At 43.5% G+C, this 22,870-nt stretch overlaps 1 protein-coding gene across 1 annotated transcript in view; it reads right to left on the reverse strand.

Moving 5' to 3' along the window:
- The window catches only part of IGF2BP2 (insulin like growth factor 2 mRNA binding protein 2), a 380,650-nt gene that overhangs the window by 147,030 nt on the left and 210,750 nt on the right, over positions 1-22,870 (reverse strand). The window contains exon 8 of the mRNA XM_085648719.1: positions 18,332-18,454. Coding sequence (XP_085504845.1) covers positions 18,332-18,454 — 123 coding nt within the window. The remainder of the gene's footprint in view (positions 1-18,331; positions 18,455-22,870) is intronic.

Here is a 22,870-nt window from a genome sequence, read left to right on the forward strand (position 1 = left end):
GTACTTATAGTTAGGACCTATTATCCATAGGAAAATCGTAACATTCTATTCCCAATAACTTTGGCGCCGGTTGACGAATCTTCGCGAAATTTTCAAAACTAATGGCCCGTTCCAGGTTTATCCCCACTGGAGGGGCAACAATGATAATAAAGAAAATGACAATTGTCAGTTAAATGACATGCCCGATTTGAGGGGATAAAATGGCGCAAGAATATGAAAAATGAATTTTCTTTCCTGAAAATATTAAAAGAAATGAACTTTTGCTATTATAAAAGAGACATTGCATATTACCCCTGTTATTTTTCCCCATTGTGATATATAACTAATCTTATTTAATTTAATTTAATTTGTAAAATGCAATTCCCATATAACATGGGAAATTTACAAAACTACATTGTCCATAATGCAAAGGGAGATTGGGTCATCGCCAGGAAATGATGTAACAACAAGTAAATTTATAGGGGGCGGACCCAAAGTAACAGTTGATCGTGAGCAAGGTATCTGTGATACCGAAACGCGTAGATCGGCTCATGCCTGTATCCCGTGAAGTGAAATAATTGAGAAAATAAAGCGCAAAACAAGGTTGCTGAGAGTGCGTCCCAATTTTTCTTCCAAACCGGAGGGATTGCTGGGGGATTTTAAGCGGCGTGGTTCGACCGCAGGGCTACGCACCCACGAGGAGCGCTGCATTGGCTCGGTAACCAGGAACCAAAGGAGTGGGATACGCACATATATATATCTACTGGCGGTCGCCAGTAGATAGTTATAGTTAGGACCGAGTTTCCATAGGAAATCTCAAAATTCTATTTTGAATAACTTTGGCGCCGATTGACGAATCTTCGCGAAATTTTCAAAACTAATGGGGCGCTCGCTCCGCTCCTACCCTGAAAGTCTCGGGCTGATTCGTCAAGCGGGGGCCGAGAAAAAGGGGGGGTCCCAAAACACGTTTTCCCCATGGATTTTTCCATAGGGACTTTAGTCGCAGCTACAGCCCGAACGGCTGAACAGAATTACGTGAAATTTGGCAGAGAGGTAGCCATAAGGTCCGTTTGGTGCCTTTTGCAGGTTTGGTGTAAATCTGTTCAGTATTTTCTGAGAAAAAAGCATTTAAATCAATATACATATCTATAAGCGCGCAGCGTGCGCGCAGGGTGCGCGCACTCGGCCGTCCGTGAGCGCACTTCTGATTGGTTGTTACATCTTAGTAAACATTCGAATCGGTCGAAACCAGGAAGTGTCGGCCGCCATTTTGTCTCTCGCGCTGAGAGGGGGGTCAAACAGAAAGGAGAAAAACATGTAAAGGGGGCACGCTGGACAGTTCCTGACCCCCTAGCAGGGGTCAAGGTGTCCCAGGAGGTCCCCCAAGGGCAATTAAATTTTTTTTATTTTTTTCGGTAAATCGCCGAGTGCGCGAAGCGTGCGCGCACTATAGAAATGAAAAAAATTCCGCGAGGTTCGCGCAGCGTGCCTCCACGGTGTAAATGCTTTAAAAACAAATAGCAATGTCAATCCCCCCGTGTGCGCACGCATCGCGTAGCGCAGTGTGCACGCATGGCTTTAGAAATACTAACAGTTTATGCCAAAACCCTTAACAACAAAGCGTATCATGTGTCCTCCTTGTGCGGACGGTGCGTGAAGCGCACCGTGCGTACATGGCCCATTGAGCGTAACGTGCCCACCGTGCGTGCACGGTGCGCAAAGTGCACCGTGTGTGCACGGCACTAACAGCGTAAAGTGGGTGCGCGGTGTGCACCGCGTGCTCACCGTGCGCGCACGGAACGAACTGCGTGAAGTGGGCACGTAACGGCACGAACGGCGTAAAGTAACTTAGCATTTAAAAAAACGTACAAATTCACTGAAAAAACCATAGGTTTCACACACGTTATAGTTAGGAATTAGCATTTAAAAAACCTTGCAAATTCACTAAAAAAACCATAGGTTTCACACATGTTATAGTTAGCTGGGCATTTTCCTCGTGAAAAACCAATGAAATTCCCCCGTTATAGTTAGTGCAGGCAACTATAACTCACGCGACCGTAATCCGCTGCTGATGACGTCAGATATTACATCACTGATGACATATGTGTCTTTCTGAAAAAAAAAAATATATATATATGTATAGCTAAAAAAAAAAGGAAGAAGACATGGGTATATAAATGTGTAAATACAGTGATGTAATATCCGACGTCATCAGCAGCGGATTACGGTCGCGTGAGTTATAGTTGCCTGCACTAACTATAACGGGGGAATTTCATTGGTTTTTCACGAGGAAAATGCCCAGCTAACTATAACATGTGTGAAACCTATGGTTTTTTAAGTGAATTTGCAAGGTTTTTTAAATGCTAATTCCTAACTATAACGTGTGTGAAACCTATGTTTTTTTCAGTGAATATATACACAACCTACAGGCAGTCGCCAGTAGGTACTTATAGTTAGGACCTATTATCCATAGGAAAATCGTAACATTCTATTCCCAATAACTTTGGCGCCGGTTGACGAATCTTGGCGAAATTTTCAAAACTAATGGCCCGTTCCGGTCAGCTCCTATCCTGAAAGTTGGGGGTGATTCGTCAAGCGGGGGCCGAGAAAAACACGTTTTCTCCATGTTATTTCCAATAAGAAATTTTAGACACGGCTACAGCCCGAAGTGCTGAACGGAATTACACCAAATTTTGGAAAAGGTAGCCCTTGGTTCAGAAAGCGCCCTTTTTTTAAAATGGTGTAAAGCCGTTCAGTAGTTCCTGAGAAATTCAAATAATAGTGGTCAAAACATCATTTTGCCATAGGAAACTTTAGACACGGTTATAGCAAAAACTGCTGAACGGAAATACACCAAATTTGGCAAAAAGGTACTGCTTGGCTAGAAAGCGACCTTTTTAAAAATGGTGTAAACTCGTTCAGTAGTTTTTGAGAAATGAAGAAATAAAGATAGTGATATCTAGAGGCACGGAGGATCCACGCACCCTCCCGATCACGGGCTTCATGCTAATTGGCTGTCAACACTCCAAACCAGGAAGTGTTGGCAGCCATCTTGTGCGCAAAACACAAAAAGGGGGCAGGGTAGAAACACCCTGACCCCCTAGGCCTGCTCAGGGGGTCACGCAAGGTTCCCCAGGGCCCCAGAAATATATACTTTTTTTTAAATCGCAGGGTGCGCGGAGGATCCGCGGATCCGGCTGTGAAACAAAACAAAAAAAACGAAGCGCGGACTCTTGCGATTCGTTATGATTTAGCCCCATCTCCACATCGGTAGAGGAGCACAAGTTGAGTTTGGTCTGGTACCGTTTAATGCGAAGAGTTTCTAAAAAGGTGAGCGGATGCTCTCTTTGTAAACCGGAGCAGTTTCAGCGGTATTGTGTTCAGCAACGCGGATGGTAATTCGCCCCTGTGATTTTTTCTTTCAGTAATCTTTATTGAGACTAAGATACCGTTCGGCGGCATCAGTATTCGAGAATTAGTTACAGAGTTAAGGTTAGTTTAAGGGCGACTTCCATATTTTGAGTCTCGACTTTTTAGAGTTTGTTTTGTTCTTTTTGCTAAGGATGGGTATTTTTTCTCCCTCTTGTTCTACAGAGCGTCTAATTACATGGCTATCAGGTATGCTCAGCTTCGTGGGGTTTTCCCTAAACACGTGTTTATGTGTATCATTTCATCACTTTGGGTGACTGGTTTCTGCAGGGTGTTTTTTTCTACAGAATGATTACGTTCTGACTCTTTTAGATCCATAAAAAATGAGCATCATGTCTGTATTTCATAATACATTTACGTTATGTATTGTGAGACCTAAAAGGTTTTCTGGTGTGTAACAGCTGTTATCTGCACTCACATGTTAAAATGACTGCAATTATTTTCATTTGTTTTTAGATTTGCCCCTGAAGAAGGGCCGCTAAAAGGCCCGAAATGCATTGGGCGAGCATGAATATGATTAACTTCTGACCCATGTACAATTGAAATGAGCAAAATATTATTGTGACTTAAACAATAATTAAATGTTATTTTGAAAAACAATTATGTTGATGTAAAAATTGTTTTTTGATACTGAATATCACCAGTTATAAAATGGTTTGTAAATTGAGTTCAATCTATCTAAAATTAGTAGCATTAGCCTTTAGGGAAGGTTGCTCCGTAGCAAGATTCTTATACTTGCAAAATCCTTTACTTACTGGACATACCTGGTGGATTAGTTGGCCCGCAGGATTCAAGGGGACTTTATCCCCCAACTTAAAACGCCCACAGGGCATGTTTGTACACGCCACCTCAGGCTCCCCCCTCCCTTCACCAGTGTACAATCGCACCCCGTGGTGCGTTTTAAGAGGTAGTTTTAATCCCTCTGCCCTATTATATACTAGGGGCTTACAGAGGAGGTTATGCTAATCACAGGGGTACCCCAACGCATAGTGTTCCCTTGTGTATGTAGGTGTTTTCACTGTATTCTAAGTGTCTTTTAGCATACCACTGGCTCTAGGCCTGGTTAGTGAGAGTCAGTTAACACCAGTACCCGTCTGAAAAAGTTGTGGGCACAGGATGATTTTGTAACAAGGCCTCTTTCTGCTCCTCTGTTGGTTCTTTCTGCACATGTCTTGCTTCTTCCTGCACTTTTCTTCGTCTATGAGGACATCTGTTGCTTCTTTCTGCATTTCTTTTTTTTCTTTCTTTGCGTTGTTTCTTCTTTCATCACATGTCCTACCTCTGTAGGTATAGTTAGAACCTAGCATTTAAAAAACCTTTGAAATTCACTGAAAAAACATAGGTTTCAGGCGCGTTATAGTTAGGAATTAGCATTCAAAAAACCTTAGAAACCATAGGTTTTAGGGAAAGTTATAGTTAGTTTGACATTGCACTCGTACAAAACCCGTGAAATTGCCCCGTTATAGTTAGTTCAGCTAACTATAACTCGCGCCCCCGCAATGCACTGCTGATGACGTCACATATTACATCACTCATGACATGGTCAGTGACATCACTGATGACATCTCAAATGACAAAGTTTGTATTATCAGTTGTCTCTAAGGGCAATTAGGAATGGGCGGCTACGCACACCAGACATTTGGCGACTCCAAGTGAGTTTTCTTTATTGGTTCCTTTGTTGGTAGAGACAGTGATAGAGATGGGAGGACTGCGGTCTACCTGCCAATTTTAACGGGGAAATAGTGAAAAACATTTGCAATGTAATTGGTCTCACATTACTGAATGTTTGAGCTACTGGCACTGCATTATTATTAGCAAAACCATTCGCTCTATCTTTTAGTAATGCAAGACCTATTGCATTGCAAATAAATTTGATGCTATTTAACGAATCTGCATGAAACATTCCCAAATTAAAAAGTTCTCTCTACGGCTACTTCATGGAAAGTTTCATACTGATCTGTTAAGTTGGGCTAATAATAAAGGGCTGCCCCAAAACATTGATTTACCATGCTAATTTGCATGGGAACTTTTCTCTCTGATACAGAGAAAACAGGTGCCCTTTTTCAGGCTCTACTTTTGTTTTGTTTTAGTTCTTTATAGGAATGCATTTTTCGAGCTGTCTCCCTAGTGTAGTTGCCCCCTACTGTGTTCTTCCCATTCTCTTTCCACACACCCTCATTTGCCCATGTGCTTTCTCAGGCCCTCCCGCCCATCCTCTCTTGTGTGTGTATTTCTTGGTTTGCTTCCTCAGCCCCTCCACCCACCCTCCATTGTCCACATGCTTCCTTCAGCTCCTCCCATCCACCTGAGGCAGAGAAAACAGGTGAACGGAATAACACCAAATTTGGCACCAACCTAGGACTTTACCCAGAAAATGTCCTTTTCATTAATTGGTGTAAATCTGTTTGGTTGTCAGAGAAATTTAAGTTTAAGGAGAAGTTCGAGGTGGTCATGAAGGGGTTACTCTTGAGGAAAGGAAAGGTTAGTGACATCTGGAACATTATGTACTGGCAGACACCCATGGTACTAAAAGTGAAAAAATACTCTAATTCCATTGGCTGGTAGAGACTTTTCTCCAGTCAGCCAATGCGTATCCAGGACCATAACACAGTACATTGTGACCTGATTTGCCAGTTACAACAGCTCAAGAAAATGTTGCAACTTCCATTACAGGATTCAGGGACCCAGTCCCTGTGTCCAGAAAAGGTTTTAAACAAACACTGGCAATGCCAATAGGCCTGGCTTATGAATGAAAGAGCCTTTGTGTCTTTTGTGCAATAAAACACATACAAACTCAACAACATATGCAAGATAAATTAACAGAATGCAAGTAGAAAACACGAAAACATGCTGCTGTATGACATGGTGTGCATATGATTGCAATAATAAAATTAAACGTTGCAGTGGGTGTCCGTCTTACAGAGATATTCTAAATAGATTGTCGTTGCTTTAAAGTTCTAGCATGGCCCCCACAATTAGAACTAACGTGCTGGCCATCTTGGAAAGGTAACCCAGTGAAACAACATTTCATAATGGTCTCCTGGTTGAGAGAAATCGACCACGTGGGATGCAGCGCACTGCAGATTAAATGAGCGGCAAGCAAGAATTGCCTGGACAGCTGTATTATTCTCTTCAAGATTAAAATAAAAAGAGGAGAAGCAAAGAAATGAAATGGGAAAAATTAAAACTAAAGGACTGACCAAGCAGCCCTGAAACTAAAGCATACTCGTTTTCAAGTGGATGTACACAAGCAATCAGAAAATGCTGTCATTTACAGGTCAAGAGAAACAATGAACGTAGGAAATCAGCATTTCTACATGGCCAGCCCATTTTATTTGCCTTAGGCTGGGCGCTATATTTTTCCTGGCTTTAGATCTTTGTGCATGCCAGTATGAAAAGTACCTCTGCTTCAACCATTAAACATTGTTGAACTGGCAAACTCCTAATTGGTATACTTAAGTTGACAACAAGTCCCTATTATATGGTAACAAAGTGTACTCAGGGTCTCGAAGTTAAACGGTGTTAGTGGACTGCTGCATCTACCGTTCCACCCAAAAGAATGGCAGGGCAAATTTGGCCACAGGCCTACCATTGTAACCTGACTATAGCAGTATAAAAACTTTAATTTGACCTGTCAAAATAAACCCTTTTTATATATTAATAAGTCACCCTATGTTTATCCCACAAGGCAGGTGTGGAGTTTAAAAGGTCAAATAAGCCACAATAAATGATGGCCATGAAAGTGAGGCTTTATATTTCAGTAAAATACATGCGCCCACTAAGAGCAGGCGGGAGCCTCTGGAAACGCTTCCTTCCAGACCAATAATCAAGTAGGAATGGAGTCGTTTCTTACCTGTAACTCCAGTTCTGTAGTAGGGGTATCTCTGTGATAGTCATAATCATGTGAATAGTCCCGCCCATGCGCATGGACTCCGGAGCACTTCAATAGATATATAGTCTCTTAAGGTGTCTTCCACTGCAGTCCTGCATAGACACTTAAGAGATAATAAAAGACAATAATGCAGCCTGAAAACACCAGGCTACTCTGGCCATTTCTTCATCCTGAATTGAAAAGGATAGCCAGGTAACAGTCAAATTCAACTATTTCACTAAGTTTCACACATAGAAACTCTCCTTCACAAAAATCCCTTTTTCATGATAGAGATGAAGGGTTGGACAGACAAGCCCCATAGGCTGCCATTATATGTCTGCAAATGGATACTGTGCCTTTAAGGATCCTTCCAGAGACCCTCGGTATCCCATGATGCACAGCCAAAGGCCAGTTACTTTCAGTTCTTTTTGAAGGTGTATAAAGAAAGGCCTGGCACATCAGGATATCACTGTTTCATCTACCGGGGAGGAGGGCGGGTTGCTTATGACTATCACATAGATACCCCCTACTACAGAACTGGAGTTACAGGTAAGAAACTACTCCTTCTGTAGTAGGGGATCTCTGTGTATAGTCATAATCATGTGAATAGAATGGCAAGACCATCCCAAAAAACAACCCCAGCGGTGGAAGAAACAAACACACCCACTAAGGTGCAAATAGAATCTGCAGCGAAGCCTGCCCAACCTGAGCATCTGCCCTAGCATCAGAGTCCAGGCAGTAGTGTTTAGCAAAGGTATGGACTGACTTCCAATTGGCAAAATAGGTACGCTACGAAGGAAAGGCACAGCAGCTTCTTTACCTCAGGAAAAATGAGCCCTAGGCTCACTAAGCAAAGGCTTGTCAGCTTTCTGATAACACAGCTGAATACAGGAAAACAAGCAATCCAGAAACAGATAGTTCGGAGGTAGCTATACCAGTTCAGACGGAGCCACAGATTACAGATAGCTGTTCTGAACTACAGATATCGTAATTCTTGTCCAAAAATAGAATTACAAGACCCTCCTAACATCAGGGAAGCAAGCTTTCTCAGCAGGAGAAGAGGGATTATGACAAAAAAAAAAACAGGCAGTGTAACAGTACTTGTTACATAAAACTCTGACACAACTTTAGGAAGGAACTAAGATTGAGTCCTCATAACTACCCTAGAGGAATGAAAACCGTATAAGGTTCTGTACAACATAAGCCTGAAGCACGCCGACCCTGCGGGCAGAAGTTACGGCCGCAATGAACGCAGTCGTCCAGGACAAATGCTGAAGAAAAAACCCTACGGAAGGGTTCAAAGGGTTCCTTCATCAGTTGTGACAGGACTACATGCAATTCCCAGGAAGGCGAAGGGCGCCGAATGAGAGGAAACACTTCCGTCAATCCTTCAAGAAAATCTCCGATGACTGGGATTTGCAAACAAAATGTTGTGAAGGACATTTCCTATAAACAGTCAAAACTGCCAGATGAACTACCATGGGATGACAATGAAAACCAGATCGAGCCAAGAGCAGTAAGGAAGGAAGGAGGACATCTTCCTTACAGGAGGCAGGATCCACGTCCTTAAAAACACACCAGATGTAAAATCTTGTCTCTCATGCGCATTGGACATGCGTGTAGATGGAAGCTTGACCTTCATCCTTTTTTTTTTTAAATCTCCATACAGGCCTGATGGAGATTCAAATGTCCGCATTGTACGAGCTCAGGAGCCCTGCCGCTAAATGCAACGACAAGAGGCTGGAGTGCACCCTCTGTCCGCCAAACTACTTCAGAAGGTCCGGCTGCACCAAAGACGGAGAAAATGGCAGATGAGACCGGTGGAGTGGGTCTGTGAACCACCACTGACGGGGCCACTCCGAAGTCACGGGGACCATCTAGGCCCGTAAGAGAGAGAACTTGATAAGCACGTCTGAATCAGGAAAATTGGCGGACAAGCGTAGAGAAAAACCGCCTGACCAGTCGAACTATAGAGCCTACCCCAGAGTCCCTGGGTGGCAGAACCTGAAGGCGAAGTCGCTGCATCTGCTGTTTCCTGCGGCAGAGAACCGAACGACTCCCGTAGTATCCCATCCTTCGAATATGTCACGCACCATTTCGACGTGAAAGACCCATTTGTGGTTTACGTGAATGAGTCTGTCGAGAGCGCCTGCCTGAGCATTGTGAACACAGGGAAGGAGAATTGCCATGCTGGTCAGGCTCATGGCTAACAGCCAAAGCCAGATTGTCTGGAATCCCCGAGACAACACTCGAGAACTGGATCCCCCCAGCTTGTTGGGGTAGAACAGTGTTGTCGTATTGACCATCTGGACAAGCAGGAAGCAGGTGTGAAAACGACGGCGTAGCGCCATCTGGACTGCTCGAAACTCCATAAAGACGATGTGGAACCTGGTCTCATTCGAGGACCATGTTCCCTGTATCCGAAGACGGTCCGAATGCGCACCCCAGCCATGTAGAGAAGCAACCAGCACTAAGGGTTGCATGAACATCTCTTTGCGGAAGGGAATCCCCCAGAAGGGATTTCGTGGAGAACACCACCAGCGGATGGACTGTAGAGCTTTTCGTGACAGCTGAATCCAGTCTTCCCAAACCCCCAGGGTCTGGTCCACTGAGCCTCCAGACATCCCTGCAGGGGTCTCATATGTAGGCGTGCATTGGAGAGGGGTTACACATAGAGCTATAAAGCCCAGGAGAGACAAGACCGGCCCCACCGTTGGGGAGGGCATGATCATGAGAGCTTGAGCCTTCCGAAGGATTGAAGAGCGTCTCTCTTACGAAGGACGCACATTTGTTGTGCGTGCATCGATAGTGGTTCCGAGGTGCTGTAGACAGGGTACAGTAGCCGAGACAGATCTCGTGAAGTTGATGCGGAAACCCAAACGAAGTAAGAGATTGGAAGTCTGATTGAAATGCAGGCGCGCTACCTGAAAGTAGCTGCCTTGATCAACCAGTCGTCCAGATACGGATAGACGAAGATACTGTTCCCTCTCAGATGCGCAGCCACTACTTTCTTGCATATGGAAAATTCTGAGGTGTTGACTTCATGCCGAAAGGCGGCACGAAGTACTGATAATGGTTGTTGCCCACTGTGAAAAGCAGGAACTTGCAATATTTTCCCCACCATGGGTACGTGAGAATCTGCGTCCTGCAGATCTAATGTGCATAGTCAGCCTCCCTGATGAAGTTGAGGGTAAATCTAATGCAGGGACGACCACCGGTATTTTTACTCTTTGAACCCACGTGTCGGCTTGTCACAAGTCGATCACGGGTCCAAACTCGGTCATGTCTCTCTTGCACACTGGAAGGAACAGTGAGTACCATCCCGTTCCTTTCCATCCCAGAGGAGCTGATTCTATCTTCCTTTACTGGAAGAGGGTGTTGGCCTCCTTCTACAACTCGCGCATGTAGCGTGATCAAGTTGGAGGGATTGATGGAGGAGAACTGGTAAAGTCGCGTATCCACTGCGCACAATATTCAGCACCCACTTGTCCTGAATTATTAAATGGCGGCCCGAGACCGCAGAAAAAATCTGGGAGGAATAATGCCGCTGGAAAGGGTGGTAGGCCTTAAGCCGTTCTCCATGCTTCTCCAAACCTACAGCCTTCAAAGCCTGCGCTTCGGACTTCATGCGGGCCACCTCACTATCCTCATGGGAGCCAAAGACCTTGCAGTCTGGTTTGAAGTACCGACGGACAGAGCAGTGCCTCCATCTCCGAGCAGTCAGCCGGGTGAGGTGAGGCTTTTCTCCCGTCCAAGCACGAGGTTGCTTGTCCGGTAGGGTGGCCATTGCCACAGCCTTACCTGATTATTGTATCTTCACTTTTTGAGTATTGTTTTTCACGATTTATATACTAAACGTGTTTACCCTGCAGTAGCCTTTATCTCCATCTTATTTAGGTCCTGAAGAAAGCCGGGTCAGTTGACCATATCGGCTGAAACATGTCGACCTTATTAGACTGAGCCAGGAAATAGTCATTTTTTAAGACTATTTGGTTTTTTTAAAACATGACACCTGGACAATTCCTAATAAACATACTTTTTGCCCAGGTAGCCATTTTTAACTCACATTCACACTAGAGCACTGCACGTCACTAGAGTCCTCTTAGTTTGAACACACACCTTGGCAGGAGTCCTTCCTTTTTTTTGGGAAGTATTTGGTTGGGCACCCGGCAGGGCCTGTCGGCTCAACACTGTGGGCCTAGACCGTGACCCCTAGAGTCTCAGATGAGGAAGCTCCGCCAGTAAGGGTGGGCTGATAAACTCTTAACTCCCGCCAGGTGTTGAACAAACTATCTGAGGAGGTTTCCTTACACTCTTTCACAGCGTTCAGTGGTTTACTGTTCCTTATGAACGGACTTAACACCCCCTGTTTGTTGCTTTAGCCAAAGAGTTGCGCCAGAGAACGGGAGATTAGAAACACACTGCTGTGCCGCAGGCTTCAGAGATGTCAGACGAATACAAGTATGTCGCCGTAGAACAAAACCATGGCAATACCCGGGGGTTGCCCGGAGCGAAATAACCGCTGCAGTGCCAATGATTAGAACCGAAACCATCAGGCCCTATACACTATCTCCTGTAAGGTTTTCCTCCTGTCTCTGGGCAGGAGATTCACAAATTGGTGGAGGAACTCACACAGGGATCTATCACAACGGCCCAGCAACAGCGGGCCACAGCATGCTGTTTGCATGCCGCCACCACTGTGACAAAGTCAGGAGTAGGGTCCAACCGGAGGAAGGAAGGGTCCGACTCCAGAAAAAATTAAACAGTACTACTACCGGTTCCTCCAAACCCAGCACCAACGGAAGCAGTGGACGAAAAAATGTTTAATTCTTTTGTTTTCTTTTTTTTGTATGTTTCATCTGTAGAGTCTTAAACATCACTGATGTCGACTGTACAGGGAGCTCCGAAGCCAGAACATCCTGGCAGGTGGCAGTGGATGAAAGTTAAGTACCGCCAACCAGTGAACAACCCGCTAAGGGGGAAATTCGTAAGAGTAGGAGAGCACCTACCCGTACTCGTGGAAGATGCATCCCTGGCATGCCTGAACCGAGACCTTCCATAACGGAGATGACGGGACCTTATGGAAGACAGCGGAGCCCATGTGACTGACGCCCCAAAACAAGACCTTGTTCTAGGTCATCAAGGTTCCACGGGGGGGGTCGCAGGCTGAGGAGCCACAGGTCCCTGAGGAGGTGGGCGGGGGAGGAGCCGGAGAGAATTCTGAGGCATACGCGAATAGGTACGCGAATACTCCAAACTAAGCGAAGGGACCAACGTCCCTCGCTTACGAGCGGACCACGTGTAAGTAGCCCCAGACTCCCCATCAGAAGGGTTCCTTGACATCGATCCACTGCTCGGTGTAGAGAGTCGACGTTGCCGGGAACACGAAGTCCCCGCCGATGAGGATAGGCTCACTACGGAGCGAGGCCTGGAACGGGACCTAGACATCGAGCGCCGGTAATGACCCCTCGACGTCAATATATATATATATATTTATTTTTTTTCGATACACCCATGATGTCGACATCACTACAATGTCACCATCACTACGACGTCGACATCACTACGACGTCACCATCACTACGACGTCACCATCACTATGATGTCACCATCACTACGACGTCGACCGTCACAACGGTGTCGAACATCACTTCACCCCGACTTTGACGTCGAGCATCACTATACTTACACGTCGAGCATCACTATACTTACACGTCGAGCATCACCATACTTCGAGGTCTAGCATCACTATACTTCGACGTCGAGTCCACTTCGACGTCGAGCATTAGTCCACTTCGACGTCGAGCACTAGTGCATCTCAACGTCGAGCATTACTTCACTTCAACATCGAGCACCACTTCACCTCGACGTTGAGCATCACTTCGACGTCGATCCTCACTGCGACGTCGATCATCTCCACGATGTCTACTCCTCGACGTCGGCTTTTGACGTTGTGTTGACCGGAGTCCCGGTCCCGCCGTCCTCGATGCTGACCGGAAGCACGTCGCGTTCCTACTGGGGAGAAACCCAGAGGTCACAGCATGGGACTTGGTAGAGGACCTACCCTCTCCTTACCCAGAGGCTGAAGAAGATGCCTTAAATCTTCCCTGTTCCAACCCTGGGAGCCGAATCTTCTCCCTGTCCGCAGGGTGCCTGGAAAAGATTTTACAGAGAAGACAGGTGTCAAAGACATAAGACACAGGCAAGCACAGAATACAAACTCTGTGAGCTTCAGCTTTGGCCTTTATTTCAACTGCAGTCAAAGCACTTGTCAGATAGAGATAGTCTAGAGACAAGAAAACTGCAGAAATTCTGCCAAAAAACCACAGCAGAATGTAGATAAAGGCCAAAGATGTCAAGTGAAACTGCAAAAATCCAGAAATAATCACTTAAAGTTAATAAAAAGCTCAAAAAATGAAGAGCTAACGCTCCAGGGTCCTGCTATCAGGAGCCGGAAAAAAGAACTGAAAGTAACTGGCCTTTGGCTGTGCATCATGGGGTACCGAGGGTCTCTGGAAGGATCCTTAAAGGCACGGTATCCATTTGCAGACATATAATGGCAGCCTATGGGGCTTGTCTGTCCAACCCTTCATCTCTATCATGAAAAAGGTATTTTTGTGAAGGGGAGTTTCTCTATGTGTGAAACTTAGTGAAATAGTTGAATTTGACTGTTACCTGGCTATCCTTTTCAATTCAGGATGAAGTAATGGCCAGAGTAGCCGGGTGTGTTCAGGCTGCATTATTGTCTTTTATTATCTCTTAAGTGTCTATGCAGGACTACAGTGGAAGACACCTTAAGAGACTATATATCTATTGAAGTGCTTCGGGGTCCACGCACATGGGCGGGACTATTCACATGATTATGACTATACACAGAGATCCCCTACTACAGAAGTCAGCTGGTCAACAGTAGAAACCAGGGCAACAGAACACATATGAACAATATTGAAAGCAAACATAAGGGTTTACAAAAAGCACATAGCGCGTTTATGGATTCCGCATGCTGTATACAAGAATTGCAAAGCACGTGCATGGATTATACACGCGTAACAATACAACATCTCTCTTTCCTAAAAATAAAAAGAAATGGATGTTAATAAACCTAAGATAAAAATTTACAAACAAACCCTAATAAACTCACAATAAAGTTACAAGTCTGGCAGGAATGCTGGCGGGTTACATTTTCTTTTATTTACAACCATGATTATTTTTCCAGATTATTATGGCAACACATTATAATAGAACAGTGAACTATTTATAAGCAACATGAATTTAAATGGAGATATTTCCATGGTTTATAGATATATTGTTTATAGGTAATAATCTATTGTTTTTGATTGGGTAACAGGACCCCTGACGAAGGACTGCATTAAGTCCGAAATGCGCTACGGGGAGAAGGACACTAAACGCAGTATTGATTGAGGAACAAACAGCATGCACAAAATGAAAAAAATAACTAATGAAATTAACTTAGAAGCAAATAGAGTCATTAAATTAATAGATGCAGAAACGTTCAGAGAAGTATGGCACAACGTTTTAAGAATGAGAAACCCACTGGGGGACCTATTAAAGCAGTGCTAATGGGGAACACAAACCCATGTAAGGATTAGTGCCTAGGCAACTTTTTAATTTTGCACCGGAGACCTAAAGCTGACACCCCAACAAGCACACTTATACCAAAAGCACAGACTGAAAAACTACGAAGCTCACTGGATAGTGCATGGATATTCAACAATAGAATGCAAGGAATACAAAAGCAATGCCAGTAACCTGAGAAGAATACTGCACATTTTCTGGCCGCAAACCATCTCCAACCAGGAACCGCTCACCAGGTGCACGTAAGAGATTGTGGACACCATCATTAGGAGACAAATAATGGCGATGGATAGGACACACCATCAGAAAAGAATAAGAGTCCATCACAAGAAAAGCCACTCCACTGGACCCCAAAAACCAAACGGGAGAGAGGCAGGACAAAGTACACCTGAAGGCGAACAGTGGAAACAGAAATGAAGACCCTGTACCACGATACAGAACCTGGCCAGAGACAGACAGAAGTGGAGGTCCTTCATTGTTGCCCTAAATACCCTGCCCAACATACCAGTCGGCATAACAGCAGTAAGCGAGTAAAGCTTTGAATGGAACATTGGATGTTTGGCGAGCATCTACTAGTATGCGGTTATTGGAGCATAGTCTTGCGATAACTAGAATGTTGATGGCTGCTTTAGGATGATAAGGAGAAGAGGTGACAAAATCTCAGAGTGTGGAGTTGAACGTTAGCTGATTTTGTCACCTTTGCTTGTGTGAGGGATAGTTGTGAGAGCTGCATCTAGTGTGAATTCTAATGATTTGGTAGATAAGGCTGGTACTTTTTGGGTCAAATTTATTCTTGAGAGATGTTGTGCGGCCATGGAGTTCAGAGAAGGAAATCCTCCTGCAACCTTATCTGTAGATGGGGTACGCAGTTTCTTAGGATGTTGATGTCATCTTTTAAAAAGGTTGTTAGGCACACCTGGGTGTAGTGAGCATACTCATGCAGGGCTACAGCCAAGTTATTTAGAATATGTCTTAAAGTAGTGACCCGAAGAACAGAGCTATAGCAGAGGATGGCAGCTATACCTCTGTTTTCCATGGCTCTTGACTTTCAGCTCCACATGTTATGTGGTAGAAGCAGTACACTCCGGAATGAAGAAAACTTTATTTGCACCCGCATAGCTTTTTCCAAGCTTTAATTTGTTGCATGTTTTCTGGGAAATTCTGTCAATATTTTGCTCCGTTCTGTGAATTCTGGCCTATAGCACCCCATCTCCATATCAAACATAGTTACTTTCACTAAACTGTGTCTATTTTCCAGCATGTGTAAAGCCTCCATAAAGTCCATTAGTAACTCTCCTCCTCGGTCAGTCTGGTTTTGCCATGCTGGGTCTCCCAAGGTTTGGGGAGTTCACCAATTATAGAACTTTGTAGCTGCCTTCCAATTTTGTTTCGCTCAACAATCCTCAGAGCCTCCTCTCTGCGTGGGTCCATCCATCTTGACAAGGTAGCTGCTACCACTCCCTGCTGCAATACTCGCTGCAGTATCAAAAGGCAGCACAGATATTTTCAAGCTCACAACGAACTGGTGTTGCTATTCTGCCGTTGGTGACACACGGCAAAGTATTAGCTTTGGCCCACATCTCATTTGGCGAAGGATAGGACAGAGTTTATCAGGGCTCTACACCGGTGTCGCCCATGACTGAATAGCAACACCACTTCATTGTGAGCTTGAAAGTATTGAAGATAAACCAATGAGAATGACTAGTGTTGTTATAAGGAAGTATCCAATTGGCCGCAGCACAGATCACCTAGAAGAAACTCATACTCTGGCACTTATATCTTCTTACTTCAACTATTATTGTAGAGGAATAAGAAATACAGTTTGTAGTCACACGCCTTGCAAAGGTCCAATGGGGACAAAACATGTGTCGGCTGATGATCATGTACTTGGTTGGAAGTGCGCAAACACAATAAAGACCACGAAAATATATCACATGACCTTGGTCTTATGGACAGACTTTTCTGGTTATTTGCTCTCAAACAGTGCTATTGAACCAATTTGTTGGAGTACTCCAGTATTTTGTTTTAAGATTTAGTGGTTTGCTATGCTTTCGAGTAACACCATCATTGTTCTTGCAGGTACCAGGGGTGTTCACTGTGGTAGCACCAGTCTTTGAACAAGCTTTCTTTCTGTAGACTTTCTACCCTGACTAGTTGAGTACTGTGCCACATCTTTTAGTAATTGTCACAACTACCTACCCCTCCTGTATGAATAGGCTCATTGCTCAAAACCCTGCATGCTATGGAGGACACTTCTCCAGGCGCTCAATCAAATTATTCCAAGTTAGCCCAAACTCCTCCATTTACTGTCCTCGCCTCCTTCTAATCTGTTCACATATTTTCTTGAACCCTCTGTAGCATTTGGACCTGCCTCTACACTCATCCAAGGTGCATTTAAATACCTCCTCCCCAGTATATATAGACATTTACAAATTTACCCATATTTGCAGTCTATTTATATGAAGGATAGGGTTGCAGTCTAAAAAGGCCAGCAAGCGTAGAACAGCAAATGCTTTGATTAGAGTTGGTGTGAGGTGAGCTCAAAATGAAGCTAAGGAATTGTAAATCTAGTCAGATTCTGGAACGTAGTCTTGAAAAGAAAAAAGCGCAATTGAAATAGAAAAACTGTCAAAAGAATGATTGCTGCTTATATTAGGCTCAGGAACCCAAAACAGCGGTCTAGAATGATAATGTTATGTTAACTGACTAGCAATTTCGCAGTGTGCAATTTACTTTGGAGGTTTTGATTTTACCCAAACTGTACACGTAGCACACGACCAAGTCAACCGGATTGGGTTTAAAATTCATAATCCTCAAATTCACAAAGATATGACAACTAACACTTCAATTAGTAGCCTCGTTTACTGAAATATGAAAACAATCATTAGTAAGAAGGATTGACCATAAAGCGAATGTTTGCAATTGTGATGGCTATCATATTCGTGTTTTAAAACATCAATTTGTATATATCACAATCATATCCAAAGTCAGTACCTTTGTGCAAATATGAGAAACTTCTGACCATTAAGACAAACGTAGATGCTAGGTTCTTTGGGCCAAGTCAAAAGAAATTGGAAAGGACCACCTTAAATGGCAGGATAAAAACCTTTCCCTGAGATTGTGACCCTGAACTCAATACAACTTGGCAAGTCTTTACAAATGTTTGCACACTCTAAAAGGTTTCTAATATTTTCATGAACATACAGAAGGGATCATTTTAACTCTGTGAAAGTCTTCACTAGTTTAGGCAGCTGTGAAGCAAATATGGGTTTGTGGAATCAGATTTGGGGGGGTAGTTTCTTTTCTTTACTAAAACACAAACCTGTCACACATCATTTATTAAACTTTAGAACCTTTGAACTGATTAGATGGTTATTGGCACACTGGCCGATGAGTACAGCTTAAAATGCAAGCACAAAACCACACAGTCATTTTGTTACGAGGCGTGATACTTACGGTGAAATAGTTATTTTGGTCCCCGTGTCTTGTTCGATTTTCTTTAGGTTTCGGCCTTCTTTACCGATGAGTCTTCCAACCAAGGTATTGTGAGCTAAGATTTTTAGAAGTATTTCTTCAGGGCTAAAAAAAAAAAAAAATCAAGATATTAAAACGGGAACTATCCCTGAATGTATTAATGCAAAGACACAATCGCCTGATGGGTGTTAAGACATTCTCAACTTCTTTCCACTAAAGGGAAATTATTAACCTCATCGGGACTGTTCAATTTTTATCATTCATGGTGGTGGACTGCAATGCATTTTGAAAATGCTTGCAAAGGATGCTACTACATGGTCTAAATTTAAAGCGAACAGGAGTCATGGTACATTTCCAAAAATGAAGGAGTTTTCAAAGGTTTTTTCTTTTCTCCGTAGAAAATGAAGCCGGTTGTAGCCATGCTCCAAATCACCAGACCTCGCCCAGGGTCTCTATGTCATATAGCTCTGGCACTGGCAATGCCATGTCCTGTAATTCCAAATAAGTTTAGCTTCACGGATGCCATGGCTAAAAAACCTATCCATCACTGAAAACTTTTAAAAACCACATCGGCTGCTAAAAAGAATTAACTAACGATCGTAAAGTGGGCCATGTTATGAGATACATTTCATTAGGTAATGTGCAGTATTTCTAAAGTAATCTATCACCATTAGTGTGATCGGAATTTCAAAAGTCAGTGTATTAATTTATTGCAATGTAGGGTCTACTCGAACACAAAATGGATATGAGGGTGTAAAACATATACAAGGTGGAAAGATATGGGTTGTGGGGTCCGATTGACAAAGGATTATAGAAACCATGATGAAAGGGTGAATATGTAGCTGCAAAAGGACTAACATTTTTACTTGTTAAGAACATTTTTTGCTACAATATTACATTGCACAACAATGTTGCTATTCTAACTATAGTAATACTAGATGATCAAAGTCATGTACCATTTTCTTATCATTGTAATCAGCTTGAGAATTTGGCAGCAGAGATGAGGGTCATTTCGAGTGCGGTGGCTGGGGGAAGAAATGTGGCCCAGTGGCAAAGCTGCTGCCTTTGGCATCTGAGTTTGTAACGCAGCCTTTTACCAGCCTGAAAACTGCATGAGGTTAGGCAAATGCAATTGTAAGTATGTGAAATTGAATTGTTGTAATTCAAATATGTGAATGTCCATTTGATGTAGGTAATCTGTCAACATCCACATATTATACAGCACACTGTTGCTTTCTAGCTAAGTTCCCGCTTTGCAAATATTGATACCTAAATATGTAAACAGGGGAGTGTTCTGAATCCCCAACTACTGTGGTTCCCTCGTCTCATGCAGAGGAGGAAGAACCACTGGGTTTCTGATGGCAGAGCCCCGGTTAGCTGCACCATGGCACCATGGCTGAACTAGCAGAGACCCAAAGCTCGAACCAGTAAAGGAGGGAACGACAAAGGAGGCACTCCGCCTCAACTCAGGTTGCAGCATTGATCAGGTGCCATTTCCCTCCCCGACCGTTTGCGGGGTACCGCAGCATGGGAGGGGTGGAGTGGAGGCCTCAGTTCAGCAGCTACTCACACTCAGCAGCAGTGAACTGATCAACTCTTTCTAGGCTTATGTGCTGAACTGTCCAACTCCTCTGGCAATGCTGACCAAGGGATCCGGTGCTGCTGAAGTTCAGGATTTGGGGACTACAAACAATGTGATAGGTAGAACGCTTGAATTAATCTCAGCCACTGGTAATCATTCAGGAATGCATTTAACTCTATCTTTTTTGCTCATTGGTACTGTTTTGAAGTTGATCTAATACAAGCACTGCTATTTTGTAATTAAGCACAGTTTGATTTACATGAAGGATCGGTTTTAAATATCGTTGTGGTTGAATCTGTTTTTATGTTAACGCCTCAACTATTGATCATGGACTGTCTGCTCCAACCATAATTTTTATCCAAGCATTTGATTATTGTAAGGTTGCGGCATCTTCATCCGCCTTGCACAGTTAGTACGGTGGCCATTTTTGCTTTTAAGGAAAAGTACATCTTAGAGCAGCAATTTTGGAAACGTGCTCTAGTTGATCGCAATCTTTCTCCACTGACTTATTTAAACTTGGCCATGGCGTGGATGCTAGCACACCAAAGACAAGCCTACCTGCACCAGGCCAGGGCCAAGGGCCCGTTACTATGCTGGAAAAGCCACCTATACCTCAGATGAAATTAAGAATACTTTACACTGTGAGCTCTCTCATTAGTCCTCAGACATTCAAATTAAATTTAAGGTCTGCTGTATCATCTTAATGGCCTTTCTCAATTTCTAAAATCAAGAGTTTAGAACAACTTTACTGCTTGGGAGCTTCGTGCCTCCTCCTTAAACTTATTAACTGTTCCAAAAAATTGCAAAAAACAGATAGGTGGTGGCAGTTTTTCTGTACAAGCCTAAAATAATCTGGAACTCTCTGCCTCCTTCGTTACGTTATCACACGTTTTGAGTTTTAGGACAAATTTAAGATTTGGCTGTTTAGGCAAGCTTATCAATTGCAGTAATACCGGTGCTAAGTATGGAATATTTTCTACCCCGGAAGCTGGAGGATGTAGACTTGAATGTATAATTAGACCCAGCTCCCTGATCAAGGGATTCTTTAGGGACAAACACCCGCCTATCTATCGCTGCCATGTTTTTTTGTTTTGTACTGTACATGTATAACTCATTTTCATGGGAATTGTACTGCATGTGAAACATAAATAAGTGTGATGTATAGTGCTACTCCAAGACCGGAAGCATGGACACGTCCAGGTGCCGTGTAATCGGCTGAAATGGTAGTCTGATATGCATGATAATCCTTTATTATTTTCTCAATGCTTTTTGACTATATGAGATCACATGTACTGCGATAACTGTGCAATTCTGAATAAAAAAAGTATGGAATATGTTACTTACTCTGTCAGCATCTGTTCATGCATATAGTGCTGTAGATTCATATTCTTTCATACTCCTGACAGCTAGTGTTGGGTCTGGATGCATGCAAGATGTTTTTCTTCAAAGATGTTTTTCATGTCACGAGGTAGAGTGACTCTTCCTCTTGGTGATAATGCGCATAGGCATCGACTCCATTGTTGTATTGTTTTCCCACGGGCAGGTGAGAATGGAATTTAAAGTAAGTGTAAGTAAAGAGATGTCCATGTATATATGAAGTAAACTGCAGCAGCCGCAAGTGTCCAGGAAGGAGGGTGGGAGCATTTGAATCTACAGCACTATATGCCATGAACAGATGCTTACAGGGCAAGTAACTTAGTCCATTCAAGGAATGTATGGCTGTAGATACACATGCTTTGCATTGATTGTAAAGCAGTCTTCCTCAGAAGCGGTGGCAAATCAAGAGCTTTGCATATGTTCGGAAACGGACTGCCTGTCCTACATTAGCTTGTTGGCGTGCTAGACCATCCACACGATGTTTAGTGAAAGTGTGAGGTGTAGATCATATAGCTGCTTTGCACATGATAGCTACTGTAATGTTTCCTAGGAAACCCATAGATGCTCCTTTTTTCTGAGTGGAGTGTACTCTAAGAGGTGTAAGTAGAGGTATTTTGGCTTTAGAGTAACATGTTGAATGCACTTGACTATCCAACTGGCAATACCTTATTTGGATATAGGCTTTCCTTTATAAGGTGGGGAGAAAGTTGTTTAGTGTTTCTAAAAGTTTTAGCTCTTTAAATGTAGGACCGAAGGGCTCTTAGCAACTAATGTGTGGAGAGCCCTCGCTTCAACTACATTTGGTTCAGGGAAAATACAGTAACTCAATCGACTGATGAGGTGAAAGTGAGAGACAACTTTGGGGAGAAATTTAGGGTTGGTACGGAGGACAACCCTTTCTCTGTGGTGTTGTAAGAAAGGTTCTTCTAAGGTTAATGCCTGGAGCTTACTAACACATCTAAGTGAGGTAATAGCAATTAAAAATTACACCTACCGAGAAAGAAATTGAAAGGAGCAGGTATGCATGGGCTCAAATGGAGGGCCTATGAGTCGAGTAAGAACAAAAATCAAGATTCCGGGTGGGTGCAGGTGAAACCCATGGTGGAATTACTCTCTTAAGCCCCTCCATGAAAGCTTTAATGACTGGTATTTTGAATAAACATGTGTAGCCTATTTTGCAGATTGGCAGCTACTGCAGCGAGATATAACTTTCCGGAGATGAATGCTAGCCCAGAGAGTTGTAAATGAAGCAGGAAACAGACAATGTTCTGAACAATGGCATTGAAAGGATCAATTTGTTTTGAATGACAATAACAAACAAACCTTTTCACTTAGCTGCATAGCATGCTAGAGTGGTAAATCTACGGGCTTCCTTAAGAATAGCCATGCATTCAGATGGTAGATTCAAGTGACCTCAGGTTGAGAGCTTTGGGATCTCGGTGCCAGATTTCTCCATGGTTCAGAATGAGAAGGTCTGGCCTGTTGGGAAGCTTCTCGTGGGAACCACAGAGAGGTCCAGTAATGTTGTGAATCAATCAATCAATTCATTTGTAGCGCGCACT

Source organism: Triturus cristatus, chromosome 3_2, assembly GCF_964204655.1.
Source record: "Triturus cristatus chromosome 3_2, aTriCri1.1, whole genome shotgun sequence".
Taxonomy (NCBI): domain Eukaryota; kingdom Metazoa; phylum Chordata; class Amphibia; order Caudata; family Salamandridae; genus Triturus; species Triturus cristatus.